Raw genomic sequence first — 18,815 nt, 5'->3', positions numbered from 1 at the left:
CGCGCAGTGGCCATTGGTAGGTGGGAGGAAGGGGGCGAGCATGGATGGAGGGAGGGGTGGCCGCCGCGACGGGCGCCAGAGGGTGACGTCGACGAGCCACCGCCGCACCCCGCTCTCCTTCCCCTCCAGGGATCCACTCGATGTCTCGATCCAGCCACAGACTCAGATCAGATGTGGTAGCGACATGGCCGTTTTTGGTGGGCTTCACGTGGAAGGCCCGCGTGGAGAAACGATTGGAGTCGCAGGCCTGGGCCAGATTCAAGTCGTTCCAGCGGGCTGCTTGTTTTGATCCATTATATATTTAGAGATACTATTAGCAAGACGTATAGCCTGTAAGAGCATCTCCAAGAGTTTACCATATTTTACTTGGCATATCTTGTGTTTTGCCAACTTCTAAAAAGATATGGTAAGTAAAAAAAGAGCTTATCTCCAACAGTTTGGCATAATTCACTTGCCAAATCCAGATCTAACTTACATCAGGAATCCTGAGAGAGAAACAAAATTATATTTATACCCTTCCACATCTTAAAAACTTAAATCAGGAACCCTTCTCTGTTATTTATTTCTTTTTTCACCCTCCCACCTGACTAGAAACCACGATGCCAATCGCGCGCCGCGCGCGTATATTTACGCGCTGGAGGCTGGTTTTTCCCAAGTTGCCAAAAATTGCCAACTCTTTTGCCAAACTGTTGGAGGAATATTTTTAACGTTTTTGCCAAAAATCAAAGATGGCAACTCGATTTGCCAAACTGCTGGAGATGCTCTAAGTAGTATGCATAGTAGCAACCAGCAACAAAGCAGGCCAAAAAAAGAAATGAAATTCCGTGTTGTTTAGACAAAATTGAAAAAACTTGAGTTTATATTGTCCTCTTCACTTGTTTCAATTCAGGTTTGGTTTAGATGCAAAATTCAAAATTTCAAAACTATCACATCCAATATATGTGGCACATACATGCATAATACATGGAGTATTTAATCTAGACAAAATAAAAAATTAATTGCATAGTTTGCTTGTAAATTACGAGACGAATCTAACGAGCCTAATTAGGTCATGATTAGACAATAAATTGCTACAGTAAAACTACCGTAAACATGTGCTACTGACAGATTAATTAGTTTTAATAAAGTTGTCTTCTAGTTTATAGACGAGTTCTATAGTTAGTTTTGTGATTAGTCTATGTTTAATACTTTAAATGTGAAAAGATTTTTTTTAAAAAAAATTTACACGAAGCAACTAAACAAGGCCTCAGTTGTCTTCTTGAGTATACTCTAGCTAGCTAGTATTGTGGCATTTATTTTATTTGCAGATGAGACACCAGCAAAAGCAAAAAACTACCGCTGCAAAAATTCCAGCCATTCGTCCATTTCTCTGTCCGTGGGGATGACGGAAGGCGTGACGGAGTTGCTCTGGCGCGGCGTGCCGTTTGGCTTTCCTTGCTCCTCTCTACTGTCCTCTTCTTTCTCTTGGCCTTCTCGACACGGCTCAGTTGTTCTATGCGGGATGAGACAATTTGAGTGCCAAAGGATGGGGACACCTTTGTTTTATCAATGGAAAACGCTTTGGAGCAGCCCAATTTTGAGCATCTTGGCTTTCCTGGTCTTCCTCGATCCGGACCAACAAATTAAAAGGCGGTTCATTCTCACCATCGTCACCATTGGAGCTCTGCTCCTCTTATTGTTCTCTGAGCTTTTAGGGTCTACCAAACACCCTGTGACAGTCAGGGAATGGAGGAGCAGAGCACTCTGCCATTGCTACAGAAGGAGTACCACCTTGACTGCCCTGGTTGTGATTATGACCGGAAGAGGGACCTCCAAGAGGGTCTGCCTTACAAGGAGTTCTTGTATATCTGGATGATCTGCCTTACTGCTGGTATGTATGAATTCTGCCCTCCCAACCTTTGTTTATATCTTGGTATTATAGGAAAGATTTTATTTGTTTCTTTCCTTCTTTTTAAAAGCGGCAAGGGCTTTACCAGACATATATAAATATAGAAGAAGAGATTTTATTTTCTCTTTTGCATGTCCTCAGAACTTTTGAGGAAATTGGGTGGTTAGATATTTAGATAATATATCAAGAGAAGATTATCGTGCATAGTCCTTAAAGTTGCCAATATAAGAAACGATGTAGGTGATCAAACATTTATCAAGGGAACAATTCTGTTTATCTGTTATGTATTTTTTTTCCACAAGTCAGAATTTCATCATAGCGTATGGAATTAACCAGGCCCCCCACCAGAACAGCACATCTCCATACTAGCAACTACAGCAAAATGCGTGATATCTGAAGAGATATAACTGGGTTTTTTACTTGTTCCCTCATCATTTTTTAATCAAGGAGTCACTCCACCCCTTGTGTTTTTCCTGAGCAGTGTTATACATTACTTTTGTTCTACCAATAGTTCTTTTTTTTTGTTACAGCAGTGGAGCGTCAATTTCTACATCATATCTTGGGCACAAAGGGCCAACTGATTTCTAGAGAAATCATGCACAAACACTCTAAAGTCCGAGAAACACTTAAATACCAAAATCTAGATAATACTATTTCCAAATTAGTTTGATTCTACATCAAATAGGCTATTGTGTAATAATTGCTTACCATCCCTTTCCTTATCAGCATATTCTATATGTCATTGCTGCATTTTTCATTTTTTTCTGATTATGCTAATGAATGATGACTACTAAATATCTTTCTACTTGTCCCTAATTATCATTACGAAATTAAATAAATGTAGCCATCAACATATACTGATTTAAAACATTATTGGTAGTTTAGAATATTATGAATGTTAACACATATTTTTCCGTGCTCTTTTTTTGCATAAATTCCACTGTTCACTTATTCGTACTTCTATTATTCTTTCCTTTTCAGCTTTACCGGTGTCATTGCTATTCCCATTTTTGTATTTCATGGTATGTATGTCTTTGGTTCCTCTTACCCTGATTACTAAGGATATCTTTTTTTTGCTCCATAATAATTATCAATAAATAGAAATAGCACTCATAATTTTTGAAGATTCAGTCCATCTCTTTTTTAATGCACGCATAGACTGTAGATCGATGTGCATATTTGAATACTTTTAGCTAACAATTATCTCTTATTACACAGACAAGAGACTTGCATGTTGCAGAAAGAACAGAAGATATAGGGTTCTATGCAGGATTTGTGGGTTAGTCCTCATAAGTTGTTGATTCACATTTGAGGTGGTTGAATATGATGCTTTCTACTTTTTGTTTGATATTTTCAGGCGCTTCATTTATGCTTGGTAGATGCTTAATTTCAACTGTTTGGGGAATAGCAGCAGATCGCATTGGGAGAAAACCAATTGTCATGTTTGGCATTTTCTCCGTGTTAGTAATATTTTTGCTTCCACTAGTATTAATTAAATCATTATTTTATTTATTCATGTTTTATATTTATTTATTTTATAAGGTAATCTCTAACTTAATTGTTGATAATATCTCAGGGTCGTATTTAATACTTTGTTTGGGCTTAGTACTAGTTATTGGATGGCAATAGCTACAAGATTTCTCCTTGGCGCTCTAAATGGTTTGCTTGGGCCAATTAAGGTACAATGAACTTGAATGTTGTTCAATGCAATATGTAGTAGTATAAGCTCATATACTAGACGCCTGGTCCATTTGGGAGCACCGTAATCATTGTATATATCTTCAATAGCAGTACTCCTAGCCAGACCAGGGTCGTCTCGGATTCTAGAGAAGAAGCACAATAATGGTCTGTAGCTTGGGCTTGAGGAGTTTCTTATCTTCTTTCCCTAGCTCATAATACCACTTTTAGTCTAGTCTCATATTTCTGGTCCTCCTTTAGTGTTTAAGAAGAGACATCTTGGAGTGATTCTAGAGTATGTTACAGACCCTGTAACCTTTTCCGTACTAGGGGCTCTTTACCCTATTTTTCTTCTTCTTACGGGTTGATTGGTTGGGTGCATATCAGGCTCAGCCAGGCTCTCTGGATGCAGCCTGTAGGTGTTTGGTTGCTTGGAGATCGAGTTGAGACTGGCCCCGCACATGCAAGAAGCACCAGCAAGCCTGACTTGTGTGAAACTAGAATGAAGTCTATTTCTCACGGGCCAGGCTCCCTAGATGCAGTGCCCACTAGCTAATGATGGTATTAAGAAGGTGATTAGTATATATTAACTAATATTAGTATTTTTAAAAATCATTAATGTTTAATAATGTAAACTATGAACTATCAAAATATAACCATATAAAATAAACATCACAATGATACTTGCTTATAATATTTTATCTCATATGACATGTCTTGTGCGACAAATAATATCTCTATTCGTGGTTTGACTGGATAAATACAGGTAACCAAACAAAAATGTTATTGTATCACCCCAAATACGAGCCAGGCTAGGGAAACTAATAACCCCCGTAATATTTTGATGTGCAATTCTCCCGCGCATTCGAGAAAAAAAGTAGTATATCTCATGCTTTATGTGTAAATTTTGCAGGCTACCAAAGTTTGCAGAACTGAACATCAAGCTCTGGGCCTATCACTTGTAAAATTAAAAATACCACAACGATTAAATCTTAACTTTAATTTCTTGTTTTGGTTATTTTTATTCTGAAGTTCAATTCCTATAACTCTAGGTCAGCACGGCTTGGGGAATAGGTTTGATCATTGGTCCTGCTCTTGGTGGTTACCTTGCACTGGTACAGTAGACATCCAACATTTTTATGCTGGAGTTAATCAGAAATGGTAACCTAATTCTATTATGCCAGCCTGCAGAAAAATTTCCAAACGTGTTTTCACCTGACTCATTCTTTGGAAGGTATTCTTTCTTCAATCAAATCTAGATTATTTAAGATACTTAATTTCTGGAATACTTACATTGGATGGAACCCTTATAGGTTCCCGTATTTGTTGCCATGCTTATGCTCATCGCTCTTTGCTGTTGTTGTTCTTGTGAGCTGCATATGGATGCCGGTACGCGAGATTGCATTGGTGTTATATTTTACTTGCAAAAAGCTTTGTTATGCTCCTTTTATTTATTTGCTTCTCTAGAAACTATATGGCACAAAGATTGAAGCAAAGCTGGGTGTTGAGGAGATACTTTTCCAACTTTCTTGGATTTTGTTGTAAAACTCTTCTGATGTTGTAAGATAAATAAAATTTCAATATTTTTAAATTATGATCAATCTCTCTAGTTAAAATTTGTACTTTTTGGTAAATCCAGTAGGCAATATTTATAAAATGAAGCACTTTTGAGAAATTCATGCACCATTCATTCACAGTTCAGAATTGATCTTTTGGATTGACTTAATATTCCACAATTCTACCCATTTTTCGCATATTGTAGATGGAGGGAGTTTGGTGATAATATAAATATTTAAGTATTTGAACCTCCTTTATGCAATGTCAAGTCTAAGCATAAACTTTGTTTTCTGTAACACTGAGATGTGCCTCTTTTTACTTACATAAAAGGTCTTGAGTGTCCAAATTAATTAGTCTTCTTGGAAGGATAATGGTGTCTAGAAAATTTTCTTCCCCATCCTCACAATCACATTGTTTGGAAGATTTCACACTAAGTACATCCATTTATTTAATAAAAGGTACAATATTGGTGTAAAGCAGGAGACATTAAGGAAATACATATTTTAAATTATTTCATTTCTAAGACATCTAAATATTTTCTCCCTCAAATTTATTCTTCCTCATTCTATAGTAAAGTATATTGAAATGCATTTTAGGAGACGTTACACATGCATAATGTATGTGAAAATGAAAATAAAAATTTTGAAGCTTTGGAGGCCCACCTGAATGGCTACGAAGAGAGGTTTGAACAAACTTCTAGTTTCGATGACAGGAAGAGTTTATTCAAGAATTGGCCCTTGATGTCATCCATAATTATGTATTGTGTATTCTCATTTCATGATATGGCTTATACAGAGGTACTATCTCCAATTTCTTATTGTTTTGGAGTACTCAAATATGATGCCTAATTATGCAGTCACCAAACATGCATGTCTAAGATGTATATTATAATTAGTATACAATTTTGATACAACCTATAAACTTACCTGATAGAGATAGGGATGGACTGAGAATATAATGTCCTCTTAATAGTACAATTATTATTGGATTGTTACTATCTATTTGGATATAAATAGCTAGTTCTGTGATGGTTCTAGAATTAATTGACTTGAATCTACTACATTTTGGCAGACATGAAATATGATGTTTTCAACACAAAATGGAACACAATATATATTACTTGCAATATAAGAAATGAGCGATCTAAGTAGGAAACAATTTTCAGGTAATTGAGAATATATGTCCTAATATGCAACTGCTACATGTCACAACACAATATATTACCTCAAATACTTGTAGCAATCCGAAAACTCAAATTATGGTATCCAGTGATAAATCTACTATGTTAATACTACACTACCTATGATAAGCAAGCTTAAGGTTTTATCAGTACTTGAGTATGTACTAATGCATTTGAAATCAACACCAGGTGTTCTCTTTATGGGCTGAAAGTGACAAAAAGTATGGTGGCCTTAGTTTATCATCTGAGGATGTAGGTCAAGTGCTTTCAGTTACAGGTAAGACCTCTTTTGGTATTGTCACCAGCGTTGTTGCTAGTGCAGTGTATGCACTGACCATTCTGTCACACTTAACTATATTTCCAAGAAGCATTTTAAAATCACTGCTACTATAAATTTTAATGATTGTATCTGGTCATGATCAATGACAAAGTGGAAATGAATTGTTAACTTTTACCTCGGAAGCTAGACAGAGTATTCAAGGCCTTGCCTTAATCTAACTGTATTTTTCTTCTAAATATTATTTACACTTGAATTTTTCTATTTATTTGTTATATCAATATTGAAAAATGGCAGTATTTTTCCCTCTTGCATTTCCAGGTATCAGTCTTCTTGTATATCAACTCTTTGTATATCCTCATATTAATAAGATTCTTGGACCTCTCAATTCTTCTCGAATTGCAGCTGTGAGTAAAAACTAATGTTTAACTGCTGATATGCTTTCTAATCTAGCTAAATATCTAAGTGGTTCCCTGATCTTGCAGATTTTGTGTATACCTATTCTATTTGCCTATCCCTATATGACATATCTGTCAGGAATTGGACTATCGATCATTTTGAATATTGCATCAGTGCTAAAAAATAACCTTGGTGTGAGTATTTTCTTTTCCAATTACCTTGATGTTTAGAACAAATTCTCTCCATATATCTGCTGTTACCATGAGTGGTAGCTTTATAATGGACTTACTGTTCCCATGTGAACTTGAGGCCACTTAAGACTTGTATACACTTCATGTTAATATTTTAATTGATGATACTGTGTCAGATTACATATATCTCCTGCAAGTCTACAATTCATTGATGAACATGGAATTATTAACAGCATCAAGACCAAAGAGGAGCTGCAAATGGACTGTCCATGACAGTAATGTCCTTATTCAAATCAGTCGCTCCTGCAGGGGCAGGCATTGTGTGAGACTTCATGAGCTTTGAGTTAAAATAAACTTACAATTCAAATTTCTAATTTTACTACTATATTATACATGTGGCTGAAGTTTCAAATTTCTGCATAGAGATCAGTGTGTGTCATGTGTATTCTAAGTTGAATTTATAGCAGTTAATCACTACTACTTCCATGTAACTAAAAACTATTGCACCAAAGTTCGTTCTAAGCATTATGGGGTTCCTCAAGACTTGCTAATCATTTACAACTGCAGGTTTTCTTGGGCACAAAAACGCCATCACGCTTTCTTCTTTCCAGGTCAATTTTTATCTATTTGACAAATACCACCCTATATTCATATGTTATTCTTTTTTGGAAAGGATTCATCTGCTATTAAGGTTTTATGTATCTTTGCCTACACATTTTTTGTTTGTTTCATTCGGATATGCATTGCCTCTATTTTTGACTGGTGGACCTAATCATTTCCTAATTAGGTTATTAATCGAAACAATGGAAATTAGTGAAGCTATATAAATCAAAATTTCTCATTTTTGTTGCATCCAAACTGGAAATTTATAAATCTTGGGCATATAAGGCCAAGACATGTTTCCTATTTTTAATTTTTGAACTTTTTGCAACTACAAAAATGGATTTGTAGAAATGCCTCGACTTTTTTTTAGCAAATGGTGCTCGGTCACTGTAGCAACCGACCCGCCTCTAAGCCTTGAGTATATAGTGATAATGAGTGTGGAAACCACAAACTAAGCCTTAAGTTGTATAAGATATTGGAGTGAGCGACTTATATATTATGATTTCACACTCTTAACCATCATATACGCTGAAATATGGTTTTAATATTTTTTATCTAGTTCTATAGATCACAAGATGCTTATGCTAAAAAATTTCACTTTTTATTATTTTTTTCCTATTTTTTTGAAATACAAAAAATTTCTAAAAAATAAAATTATTTGTAGGGGCAAGTGAAGGCGTCGCCCGCCCCTAAAAATGCATTTGTAGGGGCGAGTTAGTAAGATACTACATAGTATCCAGACATATACCCGGAGTATCCAGGTATTCGAACGGATGTCCAAACATATGTCTGAAGTATCCATACGTATAGCCGGAGTACCCGGGTATTCAATCGGATATCCGTCCGGAGAATCCGGATGTATACCGAGTATCCGGATATTTTCTTCGAACTAAATCGATTTTTAGAGTAAATTAGGAAATCCATTGTAGGGGCAGGTGAATAAATTAGGAAATCCATTGTAGGGGCGAGTGGGGGCCTCACCCGCCCCTACAAGTAATTTTTCAACTTCTTTCAAAAATTCATTTAAGTCGAGAAAAATAGCAAAACACATAAAAAAGTGAAATTTTTACCATATACCTATTTTAATCTATAGAACAAGAAAAAAAATCAAAAGTATATTTCATTGTATATAATGATTTTGAGTGTAGAAAGCACAAAATAAGTGAGTTATAAATTATGATTCCACACTCTTAATCAATACATACGTTGAAATATAGATTTGATATTATTTTAAATTTCTACATGTCACGATAGGCTTATGGTCAAAATTTTATCTTTTTGGATATGTTTTGCTATATGTTTTCATTTAAACAAAATTTTATAATTTTAAAAAGTTTATTTTTAGAGGCGGGTGAGGGAGTGACCCGCTCCTAAAAAATATCATTTTTAGGAGCAGGTGAAATAGAGCTATGGATCCACGTGATGGGCAGGACTACAAACTATTGGCTGAATCAAGTGAACCAAGATCAACGGGCCACCAACTCTCCCCATCATCTCTCCGCCCCCCCTCTTATTCCTTATCAACGTGTCCCACGTCTCTTCACACTACTCTCTCTCTCTGGTGGCGGCATGAGCGCGCGGCGGCAGCGCGAGCGCCCGATGACAATGAAGCATGCGGTCACGGTGTGCGGTGGCGGCTACAAGCGCCGGCGCGAGCGCCTGGCACGGGAGCAACGCACGCGCGGCGGCGGCTACGAGCACGGGTCCGCGACGGCGGCGTGAGTGCTCAGCGCGGGAGCGGCACGGTGGAGCAGCATGGGAGCGGCGTTGGCGGCGCCACGCGGCGACGAGGCTCGGCAACGTCAGTGCGCGGTAGCAGCGCGGTGCAGTAGCGAGCTGCTGCCATTTTGATTTTTTTTTATTTTTTATTCAATCTGTAGGGGCGGGGCGGGTCGGTTGAGGGCATGACCCGGCCCTAGAAATGAGGTTTTAGAGGCGGGCCAGTTACCCACCCCTATAAAATGTATATGTAGCAGCGAAAACTAGGGGCAGATTTTGCGCCCATTTCCTAAAAATATGTTTTTACCCATCCCTAAAAACTGTTTCTTTAGTAGTGTTTTTAACTACTAGACCTTTTTTAAAAAATTACTAGAGGCCATGGAATATTTTATTCTTGTTTAATGTATCTTCTCATTATATACAGGTGATCAGATGGTGTTCCTTCTGCTGAATGTCATCGCGTTTCTTGGCCTTATCCTTACATTCAAACCCTTTATGGCCATATCAGAACAACAACGTGGAAGGGATTAGTATTAGTTACAAAAACAATGGGTCATTCGGATGGTGGGTCAAGAGTGTTTACTAGACGATGGCTGGGTTATAATCAACAACAAATGGTGGCATAATTGAGTGCTTATATTTGTATCACTATAATTGTGTGTCACAACATTTTCACAAAGGAATGATTATTGTTTCTACGTTTGTTGGGCGTTGCCATGGAAAGTTGATATTGATTATTGGTATTAGAGTCAGGGTTTCATTTACCGACCGGACCGGCCAAACCGCCGGGGTCCGGTACCGGTATACCGGTCCGGTTTGGCCGGAAACCGGTCGCTACCGGTCGAATTCAAATTTGAATTCAAAAAACTCAGTTCAACCGGTTCGTACCGGTATACCGGCCGGTTAGACCGGTAAAATCGCATGTGTAACCGGTTTGTAACGGTATACCGGCCGGTTTGACCGGTTTACCGGCCGGTTTGACCGGTTTACCAAGTGGGCCTTAATGGGCCGTCTCATTTTTTTCCTTTTCTTTTTTGGTTTAACTTTAAATGCATGAAAAGTATGTTAAACGAACGAATTTTTGAGAAAATTTGACACCATTAGATTCGACGCACCTTAAAGTATTTTTAGAAATTTTTTGGGAATTTTTCATTTTTTTGAATTCAAATTTGAATTTTGAATTTGAGCCGGTTTGGTACTGGCCCAAACCGGAACCGGACCGGACCGGTCAAACCAGACCGGTTCCCACCGGTTTTTTAAACCCTGATTAGAGTATATCACAAAGATCCGAGAATCTAGGTTATGATATGGTATAATTAGGCGAACGTATCTGGTGTTACCGGCCTTTAGGTGTTACCGTGTTACAAAATGTAATTACACCTAAATTTTTGCATAAAAAGTTTATCCAAAAATATGAATGGATAGAGCACATAAGTATCTACCATCATTCAAAGTTTGAGGTTGAACAAAAACTTGTGCAAGAAGAAACAAAAAAAGATAGAGAGAAATTTGCATATGAATAGTTGTGGATTGCGGATCATCCATGAACAGTTAAACCCACAACTATTCAAGTGCAAATTTGCTGATGTAGCACGAAATTCAAAGCCCATGACACTTCCAATGAGATTAAGAGCATCTCTAAGAGACTAGCAATAGCATTAGCTAAATTTAGAGATTGAGAGCTAAGTACAAAATAAAAAGCTTCACAAACTGCTAAGCTTCCTAACAGACTCTCCATATGCCACAGGGTCATTGGGCCCCACATGTCATACTCCTCTCTTATCTTCTTCCTTTCTACACACCTCCTCTCCTCCTACCCCCAACGGTGTCCCGACGCTGGCCAAGCCATCCGCCGGTGGCCGTCCCTCCTGTCTTTGCCATCACGAGCCCTCTCCGCCTCCGAATTGCCCCCTCTCCACCGCCGCACGTCCTCTCTCCAGCTCCCCTCCGCCGCATCGGCGGCCTTCCCTCCCTTCTCCGCGAGCTCCGGAAGCTGCGTGGGAGGGCGCCAGGGACCGCGGGAGGGAATGGCGAGCCGCGTCCGCTCGGCAAACAAAGTTAGCGGAGGGGGCTGGGTGGTGAGTTGGATATAGCGAGGACTGGGTTTTGGAGAGACTTTTGTCTGGGTGTGTGTGGGGCGGGGGGGGGGGGGGGGAGTTGCAGATGTGAGGTTATAGTTGCATAATATGTTAAGTCCCCGACTCCCCGGGCTAATTCCATACAAAGGTACAGTGCGGGATCCCGGGTGTTTACAGATAGTTTAGGACAGAAAAAGTCTACTCCATCTTAAAGTCTTCGATTTCCCTACATACTTATTGTTATTTAATTTCAGCGTGCGTGCTCATAGAAGGATTAGCGGAGACTCTCACTTAGAGTAACTGAGTCAGCCTCACCAAGCAGACATTATTAATTAATTCCATTCAGCACATGATCACGTCCTGCATGATCTAGCATATATATATATATATATATATATATAATTCTTCCTTCTGACTTTTGGTTTCCCATCCCAATCGATCTCAGAAGGTACTGAACCAGCAGTTGCACAAGCTAAGAAAGACAGACGAAGGTATGGCCGGCGGCGAGGGAAAGGCAGCGGTGCCATTGCTGGAGAAGAAGACCGAGGTGTACTTCGATGGCTGCCCCGGCTGCGCCATGGACCGCAGGAAGGCGGAGAACCCGGGGATCCCGTACGACCTATTCTTCCATATTTGGGTCATCAACCTTGTCACCTGTAAGTGCTCCTTCTACTCTGCATTCAGAGCCTGGTTCCGGCTCCAGCTCAACCTTTCTCATTTGGTGATTATGGGTCCGTTTGGTTTGTTGAACAACTCTAGCCTGGATTTGAGCTTTGCCAGTACTCATCATTTATCAGTCTAGCGCAAATGTCGTTTACAAGAACATAAGAATTTACTTAATACTGGTTCTCATGAAAACCCCGCGAATCCAATTCCGCAAGCGCGCGTTAGCAGGCTTCTTGACGCACGACGAGACAGCGATGCACGCTGCCCGCGCTCTGCGCGAGTGACTCGTGTATGCGTACGAGATAGGGGGTATATAGCTGTACGTCCAGCTTGAGTCCCTGTATGTGAGACTCTCATACATATGTATTAGTTACTTTTTCTTTTTCTTGTTCTTTCTAAAGGTGTTCCTTTGAGTTTTTGTTAAACTAAGTTCTTTTTTTACTTTCTATTACGTTATCTCCTGAGAAGTTTTTGTTTGATAATAATGTTTTAATGAAATTATGCTAAAATATTTCATAGAAAGTTGGATAGTGAACTTATGCGTAAAAGTTGTGCGGAAAATTTTGCTAATAATATTATCATGGGAGTTATGCTAAAAACCCCCTGATAACTTTTCTAAAAGAAAGTTATACATGTAAGTTGTATATCGTGAAAAGTTATGCAAAAGAAAATCTTCCAAGAAGTGGATTGAAAGAAGTTATGTGTAAAAATTTTTGTATCACGAAAGTTTACTGAAAAAGTGTTCCCTGAGTAGTTGTTTGAAAAAAATATATGTAAAACTTTTGTAGATAAGTTATAAGTTTCCAAAAATAGAAAGTTGTGGATGAGAAATATTTCTAAAAAAGGAAACTAGCGGGGCTGTCAGTGATCGCGCGCTAGCTGCGCTTCCGGCGCGCGCGCTAATTAGAAGGGCCCTGAAAACCCATCATTAACTTATAATAGTTAATACCGTAAGGTCTGGAAAGGTCTCATAATTTTGACATCTGCTCCGCAGCATCAGTTGCAAGCTTAAGTGTTTCATCTTTTTCTTGAGGAAATTTCTTATTTACCATCAGAAGTTACCTTTATTTTTGTAACGACCCGATAAATGCACCAAATAAATCACACGCTAAAAATATTTTTCAAAACTCTTTTTCATCGTTGAGCTCAGTTACACCTAAACCCTAATTCCCTCCCAGTTTTTCCGCTGTCCTGTCATCCGATTTCAAACATCGACCGAACCCTCCTCTCTTTTTCCTCACCGCCTGTCGCGATTGTCGCCGCGAATCTCTCTCCTCCCTCTCCTCCCTGCCGCGTGCACCCGAGCGCCGCTTGGCCGCAAGCGCCGCGCGTGCCCCACCTCCCTTGGCCCGCGCACGCGTGACCGACGCCGCAAGTGGCCGACCGCGGCCGCGGTCGCCGGCGCGCACTCGCCCCCTCCTTTTTCTTTCCCTTTTCCATTTTCCCATTTTCTCTTCTCTTTCTCCCTATTTCTTTTCCCCTTTTTCCTTTTCTTTTCTCCCTTTTCTTTTTCTCTTTTCTCTCTTTCTCTTTTCCCTCCCTCTCTCTTCCTTCTCCTTCTCCCTCCTCTGCTCCACTCCCACGCACGGCCTGCCCAGCCCGCGCGCTCGACTCCCGGCCTGCCCTGCTCCGCACACCCGGCCCGGCCCGACTCCCCTTCGCCTCCCGTGAGCATGCCGCCGCTGCCCTGCTCCGCGCGTCCCACTCCCGAACCCCCCTCCTAGGCCGAGCACCGCGCCGCGCCCAGCCCGGCCGTACGCACGCGTGCGCATGCACGCGCTCGCCGCGCCGCGGCGCACCGAGCCACGTCACCGACCCGCCCGCACGCACACACACCGCCTCTCCCGTGCGCACACGCACCACGCTGCACGCCACGCTGCGCCGCTCGCCGCTGCCGCCTGGCCTCGGCGCCGCCTCCACGTGCGTCGCCCCGCCACCATCCGCCGCGCCGCACGTCGCTGCGCCGCTCCGCTGCAGCGCTAGCGCACGCACAAGCCATGGCCTCGCCGCCCCGCTGCGCCGTTGTGCCCACGTGCACGCCTGGCCACGCCGCGCATCGCTCGCCGCTGCCCCGTCCTGCCGCATAGCACGGCACTGCTCGCCCCGCCTCGCCGCTCGTGTCGTCCCGCTCAACGCCGGCCCACTTCATGTGCTCAACAACGCCTCGACGCCCACGCCACCGCCGCACGCCACTCCGCGACACGCGGAGCCCGGCCGAGCGCCATTAATGGCCGCCCGCGGACCTCGCTAGCCTGCCACCTACCCCTGCCCGCTCCACCGCCTTAGCCCGCCTTTAAAAGGGCCCCCAGCGCCGCTCCTCCACCTCACAGCCATCTCCACCACCGCCAGCCCTCCTCCCTAGCGCCAGCGCCGCCGCCACGCGCCACCAGAGCCGCCGCCACCCGCTCCCGTCGCCCCGCCGCCTCGCTCCGCCCCGGCCCGAGGTGAGGCTAGGGATTAAACCGCCCCACCTCCTCTCTCTTTTTCCCCTGTTCCGAGCTGCCGCCGTGGTCCCTTGATTTTGGCGTGAGTTGTTTTGGAAATGTATCCGGCAGTTGTGTCGTGTGCTACGGCGGATGAGGAGTCTGGTAGCAGTTTGAAACTTGGATCCTTTGTGGATCAACCCCTCGTGTTACTTGGTACAAGAAAACTGGTTTTGGAAAATGCTTTCTTTTAAATGAACCCCTGAATAAAATATTGCTTTTCGCAAAACAAACCCTAGCCTTTATCATGTGCATTATATTCTGTTTATACCCCCTCCGTGGGTGTGGTTGGACTTGCTGAGTACGTTTGTACTCACCCCATTCTTAATTTTTACAGAGGAAGACCCAGACTTCGTTCCAGAGGATGTCGAGTAGGGTACCGTCCTGCACCCAGCCTTGCCTGTGGATTAGGGTCACCCGCAGGAGATACCACATGGCGCAAGACTCTGATGACCTTCTTTTTATATTTAATATCGTTGCGTGTGTGTGGATTGTAATCCTCGTGATAGTGACACTTCTCTGCTCACTACCGCGTAGAGTTGTACGGTAATGAACCATCTGATGTAATAAATGTGTCATCAGCTTCCTGGGACTGATGTTTGTAACACATTTAAGTCTTCTCTGATGAGGGGACGCTTCAATTTTCCATCAAAAGCTTTTTGTTCCTTCGGTTGGAAATTACATCACCTAAGTGCCACCGAAGTCTCTATTCGGATGCATAACGAATTGGCCTCTTGCTGTTGTATGGTACGGGTACCGCTCACGGTGCATAGCTTCTCGCTCACTTCCTCGATCCAATGACACAGCACCTCACTCGGCCCCACCTGTCACACTCACAACCTGATTGCACGATACCACAACCACGCTGCTCCTAGCTCCACTCGAGACCATGGCACCATCTCCAACCGCGTAGCTGACACAAGTGGAGAACAAGGATAGGGCAGAGAGGAGAGGAGTCGAAGTATATGTGGGAAGGTGCATCCTAGTGCCCACCTGTCGGGTATCAATTAATATTAGGGATACCCAGAGATGAGGATTAGCAGTTAAGCAACTCGGTTAAGCTAAAGGACAACTGCGCTAAACGGCCTGGTCCGACCTCTGTGGAGGGGCTCTGCCTCGCCCGACCCATGTAGGAGTGCTCTGCCTCACCCGACCAATGTGTAGGGCTCTGCCTCGTCCGACCTTTGACCCAGCGCTAGGAGTTCGCCCGACTAACAAGAGGGCCCACAACGGCCCACGCCGCACGAAGACCGATAACGGTGTGGGCGGACAGACGACAAGACACGCTCTAACACAACAAATAGTGAAACGCACCCCTGTCGTGGCTTATGACGGTGTAGGTCACAGGGTAGGGGTATGCCGCACCTCTATGGAGGCATCTCCATGTTCTCCGCTCCATAGACAATGCAACGAGATAGAACCGGCCGCAGAGGAGGAGGAGGACGGCAATGGTGGGCCCGGAGGAGCCCACGACGACTAGAGGACGAAGCATCAACAGGGGAAGCGGGTCCCCCAGATCCAGCAACACGAAGGAGGATCCACCCTTGCGCAAGACACAAGACTCTCCTCTCTCTCTATTGTATTTCGTCCTCTCTCCTGTCATATAAAAGGGAGAGGATAGGCCCCCACGGGGAATGACTCTCCAGAAGCTCACAGTACAACGGCTCTAACCGGACAACAACACACGACTCCCTAGCTCCACATAGAGACAGCTCGGGTGCTCAAACCTCCCCCCCCCCCGGGTGGAGGACTATGAGCAAGAACACTCACGCACACCACAGTAGAGATGTGAGGCACCCGTCTCTCTCTCAACCGTTTGTACACCCCTACTGCAAACTAATGCAAGATACGCGAGCTGCCGTGAACTAGACATAGGGTATTTGGCCCGAACCAGTATAATCCTTATGTCTTCTTGCATACCATCCGCACCTAAACCATGAGAATCACTAGCCGGTGGTAAAAAAACACTGACACCACCCATTTGGGGAGACTTGCTATCTCTCAGTCGAGGGTTAGATAGACAATGGTTAAGGAAAGAAGAAGGTTATTACTTGGAGGACTGAAAAGGTCCTAGAATTTTGCCATCTACTCAGCAGCATCAGTAGCTAGATTAGGTTCATCATTTTTATCTGTGTTTAATTTCTGTGAGAAGTTAGAGTGCGTCCTTATTTGCTACTGAAAAACCTTTATTTTCTTATTAGCCATCAACTGAAACTTATATCCATTACGTGCCACTAGTGTATATTTGGATGCATAAAAAATTGGCCTCTTACCACTATATGGTACCTTCACGCCGTGCGTCTATTGTGTTGCATTTCTCGCTTGGTTCCTTGGTCCAATGTGGCAACACATTGCTCACACCCACCAGCGACACTCACGTCCGGATCACAGTGCCTTGCTCTACCACAGTTGTGCTGCTCACAGCTCCACTCGTGACTGGTGATGCCTCCGGCTATGCTGCTCACGCCAGTGGAGAACAAGGATGGGGGCCGAGAGGAGCAGAGGAGAGGCAACACCTGTGGGAAGGTGCAGCGCTCATACATTTGGGGAGGCTTGTTATTTCTCAATCTAGAGTTGGAGAGGCAACGTTTGGGGCAAAGGAGTTCGGGCGGCAAGACAGGGAAAGAAGACGTCATTACCTTCTTAAGAAGTCCGATTGCTTAAGGATAGTATGGACATCACACAAAAAAGTCTTGACTCATATGCCCCCATCGATGTGTGTAGACTGGATTGGTGTGCAGGTGATAAAATTTCAGAGAAAGTTAAATAATATTGAAAAAGTTTTTCAATGGCAAACAAGACAATACTTTAACTTTCAACATAAATAAGGGTTTTTCTTCTTTATCTTCTACTTCCTGATATGCTACTCTGATTCTCAAGTGAAGCAAACGAGGAAAGGAACTCCCTTAATATAATACCAAGGTAGCTTTGTTTATATTTGATAAATAATAAATATATTGTTAAAATTATTTGATGTCAATTTATTAGAGATTGTTGTATAGTCTCAAAAATATACAAAAAAAAGTTGATAGGTCTTATAAACATTAAATAGTTTCTGCATAGGGTTATTCCAGAGCAGTTGCCAATTTGAGGGGTTGTAAATGTTGGTCAACAATAAATTTATGTTTATAGCCATCAAAGCTTGGGTACCATAAACGGGGATGATGCTTTCCCATAATCACCAAACTCAGCCCACAATGCAACAAAGTAATAAATAGAATACCATTTTTCTAATTGCAATATATTTGATGACGAGCAATGATAGATGACATTTTAATCTTTATCGTTGTTCTTGTTTCTTCTACCAATCGTTTTTGTATTCCTATGCATGTTGTGGACACTCTTGTTTTATTTATATAATTATATATATACATTTTATTTTTGTATACAAGGGCAGCTCTAACTTCTTGTGCTCTTTATTTTAGGTATGCCACTATCGTCATTATTTCCATACTTATATTTCATGGTATGATGATCTAATCCCATAAGGCTAACATTCCCAACAATACCATGCTACTAGCTAGTTATCTAATTTTCTATCATCATATGACTGGATGTTAGTAGTTCCATACCGTTTGGGTTTATTATAGATCTTTTTTTTTCTAAATACATGGTGCTAAACTATTGTGTGATATGCTTCATAACAATAGATAAGGGATTTGCACATTGCAAAAAGAGTAGAAGATATTGGATTCTATGCTGGATTCGTAGGTAAGAACTTTTCAACCAATTAAAACTTTTATTTCCAAAATATTTATATTAGAAAATTTTATTACTACAATTTTTTAACTTTTCTAGGTGCTGCATATATGTTGGGTAGAACTTTGACTTCAATAATTTGGGGAATTTTAGCGGATCGCATTGGTCGGAAGCCAGTTATTGTGATTACGATTTTCTCAATGTAAGTAGGTTCCATATCAAATCATACTGAATTAAGCAACCAATGGGACTAGTAGTTTATTTGCCTTTTCATTCTTTTTTGTTCGTAATTCAGGCTCGTGTTCAACACCCTATTTGGACTCAGCATGCACTACTGGATGGCAATAGCTACCCGATTTTTCCTTGGTTTCTTACATGGTTCACTTGGCACAATAAGA

The 18,815-nt window shown here is 41.9% G+C and overlaps 1 protein-coding gene across 4 annotated transcripts; it reads left to right on the top strand.

Annotated features, from left to right (window-relative positions):
- Window positions 1–1,414: 1,414 nt before the first annotated feature.
- Window positions 1,415–18,815, top strand: LOC120643475 (probable peptide/nitrate transporter At3g43790). Of its 4 annotated transcripts, none has more exons than XM_039919844.1 (20): window positions 1,415–1,870; window positions 2,870–2,910; window positions 3,107–3,167; window positions 3,246–3,348; window positions 3,465–3,567; window positions 4,479–4,526; window positions 4,618–4,680; window positions 4,750–4,799; window positions 4,879–4,954; window positions 5,719–5,919; window positions 6,492–6,579; window positions 6,985–6,986; window positions 7,065–7,172; window positions 7,403–7,491; window positions 7,737–7,780; window positions 12,015–12,225; window positions 18,144–18,184; window positions 18,369–18,429; window positions 18,517–18,619; window positions 18,713–18,815. In XM_039919844.1, exons 1-19 carry the CDS (start codon window positions 1,726–1,728, stop codon window positions 18,536–18,538), a joined length of 1,557 nt encoding a protein of 518 aa, XP_039775778.1. In that variant the 5' UTR covers window positions 1,415–1,725; the 3' UTR covers window positions 18,539–18,619; window positions 18,713–18,815. The 4 variants fall into 4 exon arrangements, with proteins under 4 accessions (XP_039775778.1, XP_039775777.1, XP_039775776.1 ...); XM_039919842.1 differs by having other exon boundaries at window positions 1,425–1,870; window positions 6,901–6,986; XM_039919843.1 differs by lacking the exon at window positions 4,479–4,526 and having other exon boundaries at window positions 1,421–1,870; window positions 6,901–6,986.

Source organism: Panicum virgatum, chromosome 8K (assembly GCF_016808335.1).
Source record: "Panicum virgatum strain AP13 chromosome 8K, P.virgatum_v5, whole genome shotgun sequence".
Lineage (NCBI taxonomy): Eukaryota > Viridiplantae > Streptophyta > Magnoliopsida > Poales > Poaceae > Panicum > Panicum virgatum.
This window is presented reverse-complemented; position numbering and strand designations above follow the sequence as displayed.

Excerpts from the sequence above, each read along its gene's own strand:
- LOC120643475 (XM_039919842.1), top strand. The coding sequence starts at position 1,726 with ATGGAGGAGCAGAGCACTCTGCCATTGCTACAGAAGGAGTACCACCTT. Across the intron at positions 1,871-2,869 it reads GATGATCTGCCTTACTGCTG|CTTTACCGGTGTCATTGCTA; the intron begins GTATGTATGAAT and ends TTTCCTTTTCAG. Across the intron at positions 3,568-4,478 it reads GTTTGCTTGGGCCAATTAAG|GCTACCAAAGTTTGCAGAAC; the intron begins GTACAATGAACT and ends TAAATTTTGCAG.